The 20,053-nt window shown below is 31.0% G+C and overlaps 1 protein-coding gene across 3 annotated transcripts in view; it reads right to left on the reverse strand.

The window, feature by feature from the left end:
• LOC140666498 (uncharacterized) overlaps nucleotides 1-20,053 on the reverse strand; it is a 44,727-nt gene that overhangs the window by 5,268 nt on the left and 19,406 nt on the right. For 2 of the 3 annotated variants that reach the window (XM_072893750.1, XM_072893752.1), the window contains exons 3-17: nucleotides 18,820-18,937; nucleotides 15,313-15,546; nucleotides 14,576-14,835; nucleotides 13,468-13,752; nucleotides 12,980-13,356; nucleotides 11,178-11,305; nucleotides 10,780-10,906; nucleotides 9,448-9,599; nucleotides 8,339-8,537; nucleotides 7,719-7,871; nucleotides 1,864-2,169; nucleotides 1,326-1,467; nucleotides 880-1,040; nucleotides 561-747; nucleotides 72-225 (exon numbers count right to left, since the gene is read on the reverse strand). In XM_072893750.1, the coding sequence (XP_072749851.1) occupies nucleotides 72-225; nucleotides 561-747; nucleotides 880-1,040; nucleotides 1,326-1,467; nucleotides 1,864-2,169; nucleotides 7,719-7,871; nucleotides 8,339-8,537; nucleotides 9,448-9,599; nucleotides 10,780-10,906; nucleotides 11,178-11,305; nucleotides 12,980-13,356; nucleotides 13,468-13,752; nucleotides 14,576-14,835; nucleotides 15,313-15,546; nucleotides 18,820-18,937 (2,983 nt within the window). Of the gene's footprint in view, nucleotides 1-71; nucleotides 226-560; nucleotides 748-879; nucleotides 1,041-1,325; nucleotides 1,468-1,863; nucleotides 2,170-7,718; nucleotides 7,872-8,338; nucleotides 8,538-9,447; nucleotides 9,600-10,779; nucleotides 10,907-11,177; nucleotides 11,306-12,979; nucleotides 13,357-13,467; nucleotides 13,753-14,575; nucleotides 14,836-15,312; nucleotides 15,547-18,819; nucleotides 18,938-19,261; nucleotides 19,435-20,053 lie in introns of those variants that run through there. The other variant, XM_072893751.1, reaches the window with a different exon arrangement.

Below are 20,053 nucleotides of genomic sequence, written 5' to 3' on the forward strand. Positions count from 1 at the left end.
ATCAAGTGTAAAAATTTAAATACTTTGCACATTATTAGTTGAAAGTAGCTAATAAAATGTATATTACTTACTTGGAACAACGCGACATCGTTGTCGTGAGCGACACCCAAATTGTAATTCGGATGAGCGATTACACGTTTCACTTTTAATTTTTGGCCTAGATAAGAGTGAGAGAGTCTTCTAGTAATCCCGAGCTGTATCGTCCAACCGGATACTTCCGAGTGACTAATAAAATATTCACGTGAAAGAGAATCAATTCATATTTTTTTTTTTAGATTTTCTGTTATTATTAACATGTGATAAAAAAATTCCATGCTTAAAATTCAAACCATATTTTTCTCGCATAAATATTAATTTGTTTAATCATAAATTATACATAAAAATATGAATATTGAATTTTATATATGTATAAATATTGTTTGTGTAAAATATTTTACATGTAAAATATATGTATAAATATGGACGACAGATAATTGAAAATATTTTGTATCTTTAGACTATATAGTTATATTTTATTTAAAATTGAAGCAAAACGATGCATTTTGACGCGAATTACTTACTTGCCCACGCAATGAGACGCGGTCAGGACCCATTGATCGGCAATAAGAACTCCGGCACAGTAAAAGATCTGTTCGGGTCCACCGAGAATAGCTGCGAGAAACGGCCAATCGCCAGGCGCTGACTCTACACCACCCACTATTCGTTTCACTCTCAAGTTTCTGTAAACGGAATGTCTGCGGCCGCAAACTGCAGCAGAATCGATCTGTCACGTGTCGCAAAAGAAAGAACTCCGGGGAAGACTTTAAAAGCAAATTTACGGACTTCGTGGGAAGAGGAGAGAAAGAGGAAAGGGAAGAAAAATATTTTTGAATAATTTACCATATCCTGTGCAAGTAAGCTTGACCATCGGATAAGGCTCTCTCTCTCTGATGCAACCTTGAAATAGTTTCAGCAAAGTAAGATCCTTTGTATTATACTCGACATTATTCAGGTCGATTTGTGTCGCGTTATTCATCAGCAAACTGGATCCGTTTGAGGCCCTAAAGATATGCAATTGACATTTTTATACGCAATGCATTTAATTTTAAGAAAATAATAATTTTAATAATAATATTAATAAAATGCAAAAATATAATAATATGTTGAAAAAAAGTATTATGTATTTCCGTAAAATGTCATACATTTCAATAAGGATTTATAAAATTATATATTTAATTAAGTGATATAAAAGAACACAGTGTCTATCGTGTGAGATGGAAAATTGTGTGAACAAAACATCTCAATTTCATTATTATTAATTTCTTGGATTGAAAAAAATAGCTTACGTATATCCCAGCATGGCGCAAACGTCTTCCGGTGATGTTAATCTCCAATTCGAGACACATGCTGGCATATGTCTACCCATTCCAGCGCGATATACTTCCAAGCGCCCCTCGCCAATGTCCCCGTTTCTCTGGCCCAATCTCACTGGAAAACAAAAAAAAAATCAATTCTTTTATATCTAGAAGAATCATAACTGTCAAATTAAGTATTTACATTTTTCTTTTAAAATTTTTTGTATGTAACTATACGCACAGGTGATGTTACTGATACATTTATTCATTAATATGCATTTTAATTAAGTGATTGCCACATATGTCATCAGTGAGGTGTAAAAATAAATTATCGCTAAAAAAAAATTAGAAGGCAAGAATAAACAAAAGTTATTTCTTCAATCAAAATAAAATTATATTCTTAATGATTCAAGACAATTTTTATAACAACGTAATTTTGCAACAATTGCATTCTATCTACAAGCGTAATATTTAATTTTATAAAAAATATAGAAAATACACATATATGTGGATACAGAAGTTTTCTTACGACAATTCCGCTCGTCCTGCCCCCAAGGACAATCCATAATTCCGTCACAGATATGACTGGCCGACATGCATCTTTTTTCGCCGCAGTAACGCGGTAACAAAGTTCTTGTGGTACTTTCGGTCGAGGGTCCCATGATTACCTTGCCGAATATGACGGGCGCTGACGTCGATACTAAGGACAGTGAGCTGGAATTGCATTTTCCGCATTCGGTCTCGTCGCTATGATCGGAACAATCCACATGACCGTCGCATCGCCAATCGAACGGAATGCATCTTGTACGATCGCATTGAAAACCGCTGGTGCATACTATAAAAACGAATAGAATCATGGAAGCTACACACGTACTTCCTCTGTGATCGGTATTGATTTGCAGTCGCGTATTTCATAAATATTAATCAAAATTTCTCTCCTCTCAGTAGCCGACACGTGTCAATTTTCAGTATGTGTCACATACGTTTGAAGTTTAACGGAAATTGTGTCAAAAAGTTGTGAAATAAAATGTTTTTGGGAATATCTCGATACGCAATCTCTTATTTTAATATACAAAAAAATAATATATTAATTAAATATCTTGATCTTTTGTACCCAAACTTTCTAAAATAAATACTTTAATTTTTATATAAATAAAATAAAATGATAAATTATAAACATTTAAAAATATATTCACTTAATACTCGTGAAAATAAACTGTTCTCTTCTTTCTTTCTGTCTTGTATTACATTAGGAAAAAGCCAGATACTTCATATAACACTCAGATAATACATATATATATTTAAAATACAATTTTCTTTAAAATAAAAATACAATTATATTATAGTCCATTTAATTATCATAAGTGCGCCTATGCTATGACAATTTGCCAAGCATATCAAGAGTGAGTTTTTTCACTCATTGAATGTCTTTATCACTAGACAAGCATTCTGCTGGGGGATATAAACTAAAAAAATTACCAAAGTGCAATTGTACATATGAAATTTGATTTTTCTGCGTACGTTATTTTTACGAAGTTATTTTTGACATTTAAGAACAAAATATTTAGTTATCATGATAAAAATATTTCAAAATAGTTATCAATGTTTTTTTAGAATGTCGCTAAATTATAAAAGTGTCAAAATCTCTTCTCGCGTGTCGAAGTGTCTTTGAACTACCTTACATTACATTTTCGCACGGAGAGACGTTACCATTATCGACATTCCCCGCCATCGTGATATTATATCTTCCGCAATATGTCTTCTCGTACGATGGACATGATCGACCCCCGTGGTCGTAGCTTGGTTCGATACTTTTACACGTACATACATGTACGTTGCATCGCAGACGTGATGTGTACACATGCACCGAGCGCGACTCAATAAAGCTGCTTGGCGCCGCAGATGGGCCGTCATATGATAGTTTAATATGGATTTTGCAATTAAGATTCCATCAGCGGGTGACACACGCGATGTAACTCCGGGCAATACAAAATCCGCGATACGCAGCTTGTACACAATATCTGCTGGTAACACACGTACGCGTGCATACGGAGTGTGTCGCTAAACTTCTTTAATAAATACTAGCATCTGCTACAGCTTTTACAATGCTACATGTAATATATATTAGATAAAAACATGTTGTAAAAGATTTTTTATCGTATAAATATCTTAAAGTAATTTTTGTATATTTTGTAGTTTATATTTTAAAAATTCCGCCCGATTAAAGACATGAATGCAATTTGTACCACGTTAATATGAATTAATACATTTTTACAAAAAATAACGTTAATTGCAAAATATCGCTACTGAAGAGCAAAATAGAAGTTTGTAAGAAAAAAGAGAGATAGAAAAAAAAAATCAAGAAACAACATCGTTGAAGAATCTTGAGAGTTCATGGAACTCGTCCGATCGAGTGGACCCGGTAATTGCAACGCAATTCAATCTTAATTAAGCACGGACGCAAATGGATTTCTCTCTTTATCGGCGGCGTGAATCCGACAATCGTGAGTTAAATTCCACCGCACGCGAAACGACGAGCCGCACGAGCACTTCCGATCAATTCCGTTCGCCTGTCACCGCGATTTACGTAATATTTGCTTTGGAAATTGCAGCGTGTGTGCGCGCCCGTGCACGATCATTTAATTCTCTCTCCTTTCACGTCGCAAACCGTCCCCCGAGCTTTTAAACATCGTTATCACTGTGCGATCGTTATGTGTATGACGTGTACGTGACTATCTTTTAAATTCAACCAAGGGTATTATTTCGAAAAGTTTTAGAATATTGTGTATCTCTTGTTATTTTAATCCTCAAACATCTGTGCCATAATATCTCCAACAATTATATAAAAATAAGAAAAAGGAAGCTAATGCGTTCTCCTTTAGAAATAATATATTGCATATTTATATTATAATCAATCACGCTAAGCAGCTGCAACAATTGCATTATATTTTTACTACGGTGTATCTTTATATTCTTAAGAGCATCATTCGTAACATTGACATTATATCCGCAGTTCTAGTTTTGAAAGTTTGAAGAAACTAAAAACAAATCGATGATCAATCATAATTATTCTATTCGTATAATCCAATTAAAAAACCGGAATTTAGAAGCTTTACTGTATAATATTCCTAATGTACACATACGTCTTATCTTAGCGTTACGTCCTGAATTTCTTAATTGTAAGCTACATTTAATCCGCACGGACTGCTGAGCTAGATAATCCACGTGGACTCGATCGATAGGCAATAATTATAGTTGCTTGATTGTCGAATCCAATCGGAAGCTCTCGGATTTTGTCGACTCGCGAAACATCTCGCGTCTTAATAATGTTCCGGATTTTCTTCTCGCATCCTTCTTGCGTTATCTTATCTCTAATTCTTAAAAAAGCATCATCGAGCGAGCACCACTCCCCGAACTCTATACGTAGATAAAAATAAAAAATGTACCGATACTCTTTCTTAACTTTTTCAGCCGTCTTTAGATGTCTTATACCACACCCAAAAATGTGAAATAATATATTTATTTACATGTCCATCTGTCATCGACTTTCTTATCGCGTACAAGTGACTTAATGTCTCAATTTACACACTTTATCTCAAACATTTTAGTTACGCGATTATAATGTCTGTATAATTCCGAGTGTTTTCTTTATAAACTTATTATTAATTTACTTTAAATTTATTATTACTTTATTAATTGATATATTAAGGAATTATCCTACTTTGACCAGCTTAAAAAAAAGCAGTTTTTGGGTTTGGAATACGGGAAAAGCAAAAATGAAATGTATTTAATATTTGATAGTTTTATTAGAATATATCTTCAAGCTTTTTCTGCATTTAAAATTTTATTAAAAAATTAATATTAATAAATATTAAATAAATATTAAAAATTAAATAAATATTAATATTTGAGTGAGATACAGAAATTCGCTCGAAACGTATCTCTCCGCAGGTGGATGATGTACATCCGTCATTTTGATTTTTCTGATTGTCGAATAGAAAAACAAATTTTGTTTATTAATTATATCATACTCCCTTCAACCTGACGGAGATTGTTTCATTTTTTTGAAAATTGACGGAAAAAAAGTTTGAATTTTTTACAATTTTCTATAAAGACTTTTATTATATTTTTTTTAATTAAAAATGTTATCAACAAAATCGTTTGTTACGCCAAAACTACTGTTTTTTTGAATATATGTTTAAAATTTCGAGACAATCCGTCAATTGCAGTCTGAGATATGTACTGTTTTGAAAAATATAGTTTCGAGAAAAACGTGTTTAAAGTTTGACAACTTGTTTTTTTCTAAATTATATTATGAATTTTTACCGACTTTATCTTTTGCATATTTAATTTTAAGACTTTGGGCCATTTTTTCGAGCAAAAAAAGTTTTTGATTTTTTCAAAATTTTAAAGTAGGATAATCCCTTAAAACAATCAACGTCATTTGCATAAGAACTAAATGCTAAGTAAATGCTATTTGCATAAGAAGAAATTTGCACATTATTTATATTCTTTTCTCAACTGTAAAGTGACATTATAATTAATGTATATTAATATCAATCCACTGAATATTTCTATTCATTTTTAAAAAGCATACTTAAGACAGCTTCTAACTGTATCTTTTATAAAAATATAATTTTGATATTTTAAAAACATATTCATATCTCTAGATAATTTCGCAAATAATATTAATTAATAATATTATAGTATTTTAGATACAATATTCCATATTTACATGAAATCAATGTATCTGAAATCTTGTGTCACTGTTTTAATCAGTGATATTTTCATTGATGCAGTTTAAAATAGCATTTTATGTTTAGATATATTTATTATCCCGACTACTTATCTTTCAGTCGACATTTGTTCTTATTCACAAGAACGAAAATAAATAATAAAAGAAGAATTAATATGTATAATTTATTATGTATTAACATCAATATCGTTGTAAAGCAACAATTTTAGCAGTAATTGTAATATATCAATAACTTTCTCACTATCATTTATTATCTTAACATCTCTGTGACTTTTTTTTTTAATTCGTTAAAATTCAATTTTTCATTAATTGCTATATCTGTATATTCGGTACATATATGATATCTTCGAATATCACCAAGAGAATATTAAATCTTTACAGAAATGAAATTTTTGACAGCGAAATTTAATCGATCGATCGAATCCAGGGAATTTCATGAGAGATAGCCAAACAACAATATAAAATAGAACATAGAGGAAGACAGAGAGACAAGGGCTAAGTATAAAAGCGAATCCGAGATATATATGAAAGGAAAGACGAACAATGGATATCGAGTTGGTCAACAATTAGTTCCGTTTTGTGGATGCATTCTATATTTAATATCCGTGTGAATCGACGGAGAACAAAAGGGCGGAAAATACATAAATAATATTGTCTCCTATTGTTTCGTACAAAGGTACAGGTGCTAAAAATATTTTATGCAGTGGTATGTGTATGCATTATGATAAATGACTGATTAAACTAACATTAACCTTTCGAAAGCAAAAGAAAAATTTTAAAAAATCGAGATCAATTAGAAAATTGAATCAAATAAAAAATATGTTATATATATATATATATATATATATATATATATGTATATATATATATATATATGTATATATATTATAAAATATTATAAAATACAAAATATAAAATATTCATATATTATTAATGTTATTCTATATTTTACTAAATTTTTTACTAATTATTAGGAGAAAATAATTAATTGAAACACGATAATTAGTTTTGTCAAGTGAACAGTATTCTATAAATATTCGAGAATAACATTCTCAATCGTAGAACTGTTCAAATGTTGCCTTTTGAATTCATTATTAAGAGCATCAAAGGAAATATGAAAAGTTCACACACATCTTTTATTGAATATATTCTTAGTGGACTACTTTACTAAGATTATTTCAATTCTTTAATTTTTCTCAGCTTTTTTATCAAACACTTGCTATTATTCGATAAATTTGTCTCTAATAAAGATGAAAATATTCTGTAAAAAGATGATAGAGAAATTACAATAATGAAATAATTAAGAAAATAAAATGTTGCTCGAAATATAATAATTTACACGCGATTTAAACAACGAAAAAATCGAGAAGAAATATATCGAGTAACATCAAGTAATATTGATCAAATAATATATTCTTGTTTTTTTGATTATAAAATAAAAATGAACTTTTACTCCTTGTGGATTTAATCGAAAAATACAAGATCTAAGAAAAAATAGTATAAAATGATCGAGTATAAAAAATGAAGTGCAATAAGCTCTGTATGTGTATGTGTGTATGTGTGTGATTTAGCGTACCGACGTTGAAACTTGAGTGCTAAAACTTTTTTGAAATTTATTTTTCACTCACCCGCTTTCTCGGCTCTTCTCGCTGCTTCCATCACCTCGTGATGTCCGATGCATTCATCTGGATTCGGATTCTCTGGGAAGAGTTCGCACTCCAGATATTCCGGGAGAGATAAACCGAAAACCTTGAGAAAGAAACCGCAGCGTCTCTTGGTTTCTGAAATTCGATCGGAAAGAAATTTGTCTTCTCGTCAGTCTCGAAACTAGAATATCAAGTAGTTATAAGAGTTGTGATATTCAAAGTTTCAGGAAATATGGCGATTCAGCGTGTATAAAGATTTTACCATACATTTACATAATCAAAAAGCGAGAACAAACAATATTAAAATTTACGTTGCATATATTGCATATGTCTCGTTTGTAGGACAATACAAATTTAATATCAATATTTATAAAATCAAAATGAATGTTATTCTTTATCGATTACAAGAATTGGAAAAATTTTTTAGTGTCATACACGTATAACTTATTGTGAAGTGAAATAATATATTAAAATAATGTGTCGTAAAATGTGTGCATAAAATAAGATTAATCGGTTAGATAAATAAAAACAAAATAAATTTTATTTTTTCTGTAGAATTAATAAATAAAAATCGCTATTTATAAATAAATCAACAAACTTACGATAGCAGAGACTGCGACAGGGACGTACGACACGACCGCGGGAACCGCACTTGGGCACGAAAACGCTGCACAGAAATAGAGCCGCCAGTTCGTAACATCTGACATCGACAACGGCGTCGTAAAGCTCCAATTCATGCTGGGCCTCTCGCTGTCCGAAATTACCCATGTAATTTGGGAAGACGGTATAGTTGTACGGAACCTGCAATTGAAAGATACGATTACGCATGAATCTCTCGGAAATGACATTAGCCATGATCGTTGGAGATGTTACACCACTTTCGTAAGAAAATCGTGTTTTCTTGTACGTAGGAGAAATTCAAATACGTACCAGATAGAATTTCACAATTATTAACGCATACAACAATAATTGAGTAAAATATATTTAAAATCCGTATTGCAGTAAAAATTAAAATGATTAATTAGAATTAATCGTCTCGGAGGAGGAAACTTTTCTTACGCATGATTTAAACTCGAGATGTCCTAAAGTGAAATTCGCGAAATCACAATTGTTATCATAACCGTAAAATTTCCGTATTAAATCCCCTGATGTAATGGCACTTCCACGATTTTCGTTGCCGCTCGATCTTTCGCTCATGCTCAGACACGTACGTTTTCCAGAACGCGCAACGAGCGCCTTATGAATTTTAAAACGCATGTCGGTTCAAGCATGCGCAGATGACGCTGAAATAGTGGGGAAAAAAAGTAATCTCGAAATGTATTCTCAGGGACGGATGCGTTGAAATTACGAGCGACGACGGCTGCTTCTAATGCCTGTCAGGGGACATTTTCCGCAGGAGGGTGAAACTAACGTTGTCACTCTCTCGAAACCCGAAAACAAGTGGGATGTTGGAACGAATTCCGGATGTGGATATGTGATCCACACGCGCATTTCGTGCGAAATTATTTTAAATTCTTGTAAAAATAGTCAAATATCCTTTCTCGTGAAAAATATAATGAATAACCGTTAGTAAGCAGATTCCATCAATTGCATTTCGTACAAAGGAGTTACAAATATTTCCAGGACAAGACAACGACTCCTTTCTTGATTGAATCTCAATATTAAATCACGTGAATGTACATACGTTCAGATAGAAATATGGCATAGTTACATTATGCTGCTGACAGAAGGTCACGATGATGGGTAGACACACTCCTGGGGCTGGATTCTTGTCCTCGGTCACTAAATGCGCGCGTTCAGGAATCGGGATGATGGCCGTGTACACAGTTCTGTTCTCCAACTTTAAGTCACCTTCGGGATATGCTGATCAATGAAAAAGAAAATATACATCGAATAGCGAGGAAATATTCGTTAAAAACATACATGGATATAATTTATTTATCGATGTCTATTAATCAGATTACTGGGATATAAATTAAATGTTTGTCGTCGACTCGTCACGATTTGTCTCCGGCACAAAAAAAAAAAAAAAATATTGATATATCAGTTGCATTGGAGTATCTAGTAGCTCGAGAGATGCGCATACATGCGAGCGCGTATTATATATATATGTGTGTACTAAACTTTCGTAATTATTATCATGTCACCCACAGAGACACGCGACGACACTCGACGTCGGGATGTTTCCAAATATTATCACTTGGTATATACGCGCGTATTACTTTAGATTGTAATGCGATTAAATGCAATTATAGAGAGACAACATTAATATTATAAAATTATTTAACTGTCTGCCAACTGATATCAGTTTATTCGTAATCCATGTAGCTTAAAATTGCTTTATAAAGCTTTATAATAGCTTAGATTATTATCAATAGATTATTGACAAAAAATTTTATGTATTCGTTATACAAAATTATAATAATATTGTTTAATCTTATTTTAAAATTGTTTTTTTTTCGACAAAATGGATTAAAATTGATCCAGAGTCCGCACAATCGCCCCGTGCGAGTGGAATATATTATATTTTAAATAGAAAAATGTTATAAAATTATCAATATAAATACATACGAAAAATACATAGAAAATTCCACGAGAAATATCTTTCATTTGTTGCTAAGCCAACGTCAACATTTGGAATAATTTGGATTGCGAGAACTCGTGGCGCTATTGATCTTTTGGTCATGTGAAGCTCAGTTGTACTACATACGCGTGAATTAAAGCGTTTAAGGGGATGAAAACAATCGTGTTAATTTCGGTCAGAGATCACACATTATGTTCAATGTTTCTCGATTTTTGCGTTATTTATATCACGTTCAGAAAGCAATATAATGACATTTTGTCCAAATGTAACGCTTAATATATTTTTAACGATTAATATATTCGTTTCTTTAAATTTTGATGATAATTTAAATCAGCAATGTCGATATTACACTATGTTGCATAAAAAATATTAGATTTGTTATTATAAGATCTAGAAAAGGAAATAGGAAAAGAAAAATAGCTTTTATGTAATATATAATTAAATATTTTATAAACTCACTTTTGAAGTATGCGGCTAAACCACCAGCAATAGCCAAGAGGGCAACAGCATTAAGCAGAATCTGTATAAATCTGAAACGTAGTCTTCCCGTAGTCACGTAGTGGCTGCTAGTCATGTCCCTGATTATCTGAGCAGAGACAGACAGACACATCAGGAATTCAGAACATGCGTTCGCAAAATATACACAACGATGTTAGTAGCGAAAAATAAAATGTGGTACAAACAATGGAAATATGCATTTACATGAATTTAATTGTCCGATTTTAAAGTATAAAAACTCAAAAAAAAGTCTCATTTATATATTTAATACAGGTCAAAGATTTATCTAATAATATTTTACATATTTTTATCTTTTATATTGACAGTTGACAGGTGACATTATATTTAGCTTTACTTACTTTATGATGCAAGGAACTGTTGTTTCCGGCATGCATTCTGACGATGGTCTGCAAACTGGCCGGCGTGCTCGTCGACTTCGTAATCGGCCTGCCGGATGAATTATCAGGCTCCAACACCAAAGCTCTATCTGAAAAGCATTAAGGGCGATATCGATTGTTTGTGCGGGATTTCTCCATCGTGAGCGATCGATATATTCGTCACTAATTTACAATATTTTCAAAATATACATTTAAAAATTTTGGTAAAAACTCGCGCATATAAAGAGTAAAGAGTATACGTTAAATGTTTTTGTAAATTGAATTTCCTCTTTTATTGGGAGATTTCTCACATTTCGGATAAACAGATTTAACGGTATAACGGAGCAACGAGATAGAATAAAATAAAAAAAGTCAAGATGACGCACGGGCGCGTGACAGGGAAAAAACTTTTTATCTTGTTTGTCGCGCGGCGACTGTCGCATTTCGCGGTGGCATTTATCTGTCATTCTCAAGGAGCGGTCTTAAGCTTTGGAAAGGAACAAAATATGACAGAAATTTCAATTTGGTACGTACCCTGATATGAAAGAGAATGTCATAAAAACATCTCTCTTATATTTTAAGCCTCTAATTTTAATAACTAAGTTAATATATTATTTATATATACTATCTTTATTTTAATTTTAATATATTTAATTAAATATAAACACACATATATAATATTATTTTAATGTTTTAATATGTGTATTTAATAATTATAATGTGTGTATATAATGTTTAATGTATATATATGTAATATATAAGTAATATTAATTTTAGTTATTTTGGAAATTTTGTTAAAATCATAAATATATAATTTATTAAATTAAATTGGCGAAAGGCTGTAGAGAGCAAGGAAGTGAATCAACTCAGAACAAAGCATAATATAGTGTTACAAAAATATATAATTCAACGAACTAAAATATAAAAATGGCAAAAAACAAATAAAAAGTTTTAGATACGGTAAATAAAGCAAACTAAAATTGAATAAACGAACGTTTCGGACTCTCGTTTTGACCCTTCTTCAGCGCAAAGTATAAATGTGTAGAATTACATGTAAAGGTGGAAAAATACAAATATAAAATTACAGAATTACGAAAAAATCATGAGCAGACGTCGACGGAACACAGTTACAAACATCGCATACAAAAATAATTCACGAGTGTCCTTTAAATAAAACTCCACGGTTGGTAGGCCGAGAAGAATTTTTTTTTATATTTATATAATTTGTGTATGTGTTATTTATAGTTGTAGACTGGTTGGAATATTTGAAGAGCTAGGAGGATTGCCGCAAAACATTATGCCGTGTCGATCTTGACATTGAATCACAAAAAGGCTACTAAGGATTGTAAAAGAGATGACATATCACGGTGATATCATAAGTAACTTGTGGGAAAATCTTCTAACGTGAAATATTTTCTATAAAATGTTTTGACTCTTTTTATGTTTTACGAGAATAATTTATAAAATATATTTAGTCAAATAAATTTAAATAAAATATACATTATTTGTAACGTATAAATAAAACAACTTATATTAAATAGATTTTCGTAAAAATCGATATTATTAATAATAATAATAATATTATGGGATTTTAAAATTAATCTTATTGTAAGATTCAAAAAAATACTACGAGATCTTACATTTTGTAAAAATTATCTTACATGTCAAAAAAATTTTTCCTACGTTTTACACTACTATCTACTCTATCTGCTAATAAATTCTTTACTAATGATAGCGCTTTTTAAAGAGACAACCATTCAGTAAGTTTCGCAAACTAAATGTACCTGGGACTTTCCCGTGCTTGTGAGGCAAAAGGGGTGCTTCCATTGTCTTGCTGGTATAGCTGGGTGAACTGGTCTGACTAAAACTATCTGAGGAAACGTTACTGTCCTGTCGGACACTCATAGGTTTCGGTACAGGGCTCTGACAAATGGCGCTTAGAGGCGGTGGTAAATTCGTCTGTGTTGCCTTCGGCAATTTCTCGAGTTTCTCGCTGCCTCGCTCCTTCCTGAGATTATGTTGTAGAATGTTCCTGGCCCTTTCCATATCGCTCTCATATTTGCTTCGTGTTATTGGATGCTGCTGTTGCTGCTCCAATGACCTCTGGTCGCCGTGGAAACGTCTGTCGAGTTCCTGCGGGATACCTTCTAGGTCTTCATACCTAAATGTGACGCGAATCACACTTTTACATTCACTCTGCGGATCAATTCATCTACATATATGAATTTAAAAAAAAGCAATGAAAATAAAGAGAAAGCGGTGCTTGTCGCACCTGGGTGGTTTGTCCTTGTTTATCCGTCTTTCCATCTCCTGACGTCGACGATAATCATCGTCCTCGTGCAAACGTCTCTCTAGATTCTTCGAGGCTGCCTGCAGCTCCTCGAACTTCGATCTTCGCTCGCGATTAGCTGCCAAAATCGTCGCGTATTTTGATTCGTCCTTTGGAAAAATCTCCCTTCGCGGTAACGACGTCTCTTCTCTAGGCTTGCCCTCGCATGATTCTTTCTGTTCACAGCTGCTGGATTCGTTCTCTTTCGCAAACTTTGACAATTGCTGTCTATATGAAAAGGAAAAACTTCCTGTGATACAATGATTAAGATGATATTATTCTCGTATTAATAACTCGTTTGCAAAAAGATAGGGTCATCAGATTTGCAATTCATTAGTAATTAATCATTTATCCAAAACGCTGACTAATTGTAAGATAAAAATATTATATTTTATAATTCACAAAGTTTCAAACAATTAATTTCTCCAAATTATTAAAATACATACTTGTCTTGTTTAAAGCACAATTATTTATATATTCTAAAAAATAGTAAATTTATTGTAATAAATAAATTCTATAAAAATTCTTTAGCTTCTTTTTATAAATATGCGATTTACATTTCAAACTACGAGAGATTTAGAAACAGAAAGAAAATGCATCGATAGTTACTAGTATACCTGAGTATTCTTTAGCGCGTAGAGTCTAGACTTACGCTTCATTTAACAAATCTATCGTGAGCGTAATCGTCCATAATATTTTGCTCCAAATCAACCCAGAGTTTAGAGAGAGAGAGAGAGAGAGAAAATGCAAGTATACTTCACAGTAGTGAAGCGCGGCAAAATCCTGCGTTTGAGTAGTTTTAACGCCGAGTACGTATATTATAAGTACTCAGCGTTAAATATGATGGATCCTATCTATATACATATGTGTGTATAGATATAAGCCCGATAACATTGCATTATATACCTATACACGATATAATGCCCAGAGCAATATAATAAAATGTAGTGTACAATCCTATTTTCCAGAGATTACAAAAAAAATATGGAGACTGTTATATACAAACCATACATACGTTATAATAATGTAATTAAAAAGATAATTTAATTACCTATTATGCCGTGAAACGGTAGCAGTGCCTTGTCGTTGACGAGTGTCCATTCGGCCGTTCGAGTCCTCGAACTTTGCTTCAGCACTCTTAACAATTCTCTCGTGGAGTCTCTTCTCGAGATCCAACGAGGCCTTCTGCAACTCCTCAAAGCTCGAGTTCTTACGCCCTTCCTGAAAGTTCGCTCGCTCGAAATCAACCACGAAATCGTTATGCTCATTCGTTTTCTGCCCATCCTTTCCGCCATAACTTAACAAGTAATCCTGTAATTCGCAAAGATACGAAAAAATAGAAATTTTATCTCGAATTCCAGCTCGACGAGCTAATGATTTGTTTTAATGTGTATGATGTCGAAATAATTGATATAAAATTAATACGTATTCACGATAATACAAATTGATAGATATCAAGTTTTTAGTTTAGTTTAGTTATTAAAAAAGACGATACTTTATTCTCTTAGTATCTATCATTGAATGACTAATATATGTATATACACATAAGTGACTTTTTATAAAGTATACATAATATTTAAGCTATTTTCTAATATCAATATTATTACAGAAACATTTTTTTAATGGGACTTCATCTTTTTTCTATTTCGATTAAGCTTTTATGTTCATGGACAAATTAAAAACCATGAAATTCCATGGATGCTCTAATTCTATTTTTTTTTGGATAGTTATGATTAATGACATTTTTAACTGCACTCTTCCATGAGACTACTCGCGTATTATGTTCACCTGCGATTTCTGATCTTGATCTCTGAAAGGACCCAAGTCTATAAGTTTGTCATTCGTCGAGTCCATGTTGTTCCACGCAGTCAGCATCTTTGGTGCGGACGAAGAACCACTCGCCTTGCGATGAGTCACTTGATTATCTTGCCTGGTTGAGGGTTGCAATAAGGGTATAGGTTTCTCATTCTTGCTTCTCTTCGGAATCGCCGGCGGTCTCAGCGGAATCGGAGGTGGTGCTACCTGTATGTAATTTACTGTTATTTTTCAAAATGTTTGTGGATCACAATTTTATTGTTGATATGGGATAATATACATTAGAGAACATGCTCAGAAAATAAGTTTTTGATGTAAGATTTTATCTTTTGACATTTTTTTGGCAGATTTTTCTCGATTAAGTTCGCTTTTTAATTTAGTTTTTATACTTCGTATTAGGGTTACTTTAAAAAAAAAATTTCTCTTAGATAAATAGACCTGTAATGAAAACCACACACCACCATTTCGTAATAGGTATTCACCGGCAACGAGTTACGTAAATTGACACGAAAGTTACGCGCAAAGTTACAACGCTTATCACTGTTCGAAGATAAACATCAAGTTTAACCGGTTTGTTGACACACGTAAAGTAACATGCAAGTTCATTAGTTCTAAACATTTATCGTCGACAAACTCTCTTTGCATGAATCGTGCTGTAACATTTATCAAATGCTTTGAGTGTCATCATATTTTCTCGAATGTTTATCATTGATGCTTCAGTTAAAACAAAAATAAAAAATATAAGCTTTAATTTTTATTAATAAATCTAGCAATTGCATATACAATCGTATTTATTTAATATATTTGACATATTTAAAATTCTTCTCTTTAAAATTTACACAACAAACCGGTATAACAAGATTAATTATTTGTATAATTAAAAAAATTATTACACTTTAATTCTTTTGTTTCTCTATAATAACACAAACTGCAAATTTAATAATAAAAATAACGATTGTATGTTTTACATATTATTTCTATGCGATAAAATCATTAGCAAAAGTTTATTATAAATATTATATTATAATATAAACATTATATTAAGATAAGTATTATAAATATTAAAGTTTATTATAAATCAACAATTAAATTGCTTATTTTTAGTACAAATCATAGATCAAATGCAAAACACAATTTAAAGCACAATGATATATTATATACATTTACGTACACAAGATAAACAGTTTCAAAAGTTTACTAAAGATATTTTGCAACATATTGACAAAGGAAGAATGTTTTAAATAAAAGTTACTTAATTTTAAAAAAATTAAAAAATAGTGATATTGAATAATAAAATTATATTAAGAATAGTTTAAATTTTTCAAATAAAAACTTTCTTAATTTTTTTTATCGCATATTCTTATAGCATTGCATTGTTATAATATTAAAGCGTAACATATTTTTGCACAAGATATACGATTATATATTCTATAATAATATTCTGTAATCAATCTTTCTTTTCACAAGAGACTATTATGCAGAATTTTAATTTAACCCACCGATCTTTATGTCGAGCAATATTAATTCGCAAAGTAGTGGTGTACCGCTAACTACCGGTGGCTTTAGTCACCTGATTTAAGATGCCGAGGTTATATAAACCTATATATACATATATATATGTATATATATGTATATATATTGAAATACCGACGATGCGGTTGCAACTTTCTAAACTTATCTGCGTGGGAGGAGATACAAAGTTCGAAAATCCCCTTAGTATCTGCGACCTTTCTGTCCCCTTTACTCATTACAGCAACTTTCCCTTTAATATGTTTCAATTATCCGGCGTACAATGTTTTATCAGAACAGATAGCTGACATGCTATAAATATGCATAAACAATTAATATTTTCTTTAGCGAAAATGTACACCAACATTAAACACACATATTTGTTTATTTATATATATTTGCTACATATATTTGCTTATCTCTATACATATTTGTAAATGTGTATCGATATAGTAACAAACGCGAGAAAATTCTTCGAATTATATAGTTTTGCCAGTTTTAAATTGTTACCAGTTTTTGTATTGATACATGAGCGAGATCGTTATCTGTTTAATTAAGTAACATTTATATTATTTTGAAATTTATTTTAAATTGTTCTATGTATCTATTTTCCGGGTCTACTCCGGTCTACTCAAATCTAGTAAAAAAATTCCCTAATTTTCCAGATATTTTTTCAAAATTCCAGGGAAAGAGAATATTTTTTTCAACTTTTTCTAAAATAATTTTTTTTTATTACATTCGCCAAGTTCACACTGCGTTTACTTTGTCTACCGTCGATTTTTTAAACATTCCTTGCCAGATTTCAGCGCTTTCATAATAGCACTACAAAAAATTCTATACGTAAAAACTATTGGAATATTTATTAAACAAATTAGATTGCCCGAAACGCCAAACATATAAATACTGATTGTGAGATAAAACACCAGTTTCGATAGTTCTATCAACTTTAATGAGATTTTGCTTCAGTCTGTAATCATTTTTAATTTCAAGAGAGAGTTCTAATGAAATATATAGAATCAAATAAAAAATTATATAGAATATTTCAAAAATTAGATTGGTCGAGACGCCAAACGTACAAGTACCAACATGAGACGCTTGTCATATTTCGATTGTTTCATCGACTTGAAATAAAATATTTTTTTTGTCATTCTGCAATCACTTATACTTTTTGACTAGAGTTCTAAGTACGTGTAAAAATTATTAAAATATTTATTAAACAAATTAGAGACACCGGTATAACACAAAATATCATTTACGTCCAGCATCTCGGGTGATTTAATTTGTATAATTAATATTTTAATAATTTGTACACATGGAACTTTTTGTATAAATATTGCAGTACCCTTAAATGCTTCAACTCAGACAAGAACGTCAGATAAAAAAATCATCGAAGGACAATGTGAGATGCAAGATGAACCTGGCGTCTCCGTTTGTCCCGATTTTTTCCTGGACCATTCTTTTAATGGCCAACACTATTTATAATATTTAATTCGTCAAGAGTTTTAGAACTATTAATAAAAATAAAACAAAAACTATCAACAATTAATGAGTTTTCACGAAATGAGCCGCTAGTTTAACACACACTGATTGTTTACAATATGAGAACAAAATTATCAAAAAAAGAATTTTCAAAAAATTTCCTGAATCTCAATTAAATTCCGCAAGACTTCCCCGATGTTTCTAGGTTAAAAAAAAGAAATCCTTGAGAAGTTTAGATTTTCCAGGGAATAGATACCCTGATTTTAAATTATTAATATTGATATAAATAAACATTTTAAACAATTTATAAAATACATGTTGAATAAAAAAATATCTTGAAGAACACTTTCAAGATTTGTTGAAATACGAATACATTCTAAATAAGATAAATAATGAAAATATCTAAATCACATTCAAGTTAAATTTATTAATTTTCAGTAAAGTAAATTTATTAATTTACACAAATAATAAAAAATAAGTAAAATTTGTTACCGCCGGAGTAGCAGAATGTCGACGTGGTATTGGCGGCGGCATATCATTTCCGGTGGGCGGTGGTTGCGGAAGCAGTGAAGTTCTAGCTGGTAGACTAACGCTATGAATTCTGCTCTCCCTGAAATTCAAAATAAATCACCGCTGAAACATCTCTTAGTCACATTTTTCTTTTGGTTTTAATTTAATATAATAAAATAATTTAAATTAAAAATGGTTAATTAATAATTAATAATTTTTCCATCGACAATTTTTTGAGGTCGATATTTTTTACTAATAAACAATTATTACACTTTCGTTACAAACATCTAAAAAGAATAGAAAAAATATAAATAATGTGAATAGTGCACACAAATTATAATATTATCGTAATTTTAATACTCGGAATTAAAAGTCATTAAAGTAATCTTTACGCTGCAAGAAAAGAAGAAAGCAAGTAATTAACCTTTCTTGAATAGATATAATTGTATCGATGTTCGCAAATGCTACTGTCTCCGAATCGTAGAGATTAATAGAACGTTGAAATGGCTATTGGATGATCCAATCCAGTATTGATCGAACATTAAAGTCACGCATGACAAAATAATATTATATAGCTTCGCGCGTTAGTTTATAAATATCTCTAGTAATTTTTACATCAATAAAGAATGCGTCTATCTACACAGGAAGACACATTGCGCCTTTATTTTCCAGAAATCGTTATGCTTATCTTATAGCTATAAAGTTCGTGTATCTGCTTTTAAAAATGTTCATGTGTTACGTATCAAACTATTACGATATTCATATATCAACAATTTATTGCGTACGTAGCCTTCACCAAATATTACACTTTTTCAATGTCATATATATTTCTCGCATAAGATAAAAACATTTCCATGGCAAAGTATATATATATATATATATATATATATATATATATATATAGAGAGAGAGAGAGAGAGAGAGAGAGCTAGATAAGTGTGTAATAGCAAATTATAAAAAATTTCTTTTAAAAACTGTCGTTGTTAATAATCAAAGATATATAATAGAATTAAATATGTATTCAATAAAGTATAATGTACAATTTACAATATTATTTTTTAATCAAATGATAGTGAATATTAAATCGATGATCAAAAGTAAAACTATATAGGATATAGATATATTGTACATTTCTATTATTTCATATTATATCTTTATATTTTGATTATCGTGAAAAATTATTTCTCATAAAATTCACGTTTTAGTAAAAGCAGAT

This window comes from Anoplolepis gracilipes, chromosome 6, assembly GCF_047496725.1.
Source record: "Anoplolepis gracilipes chromosome 6, ASM4749672v1, whole genome shotgun sequence".
Taxonomy (NCBI): Eukaryota; Metazoa; Arthropoda; class Insecta; order Hymenoptera; family Formicidae; genus Anoplolepis; species Anoplolepis gracilipes.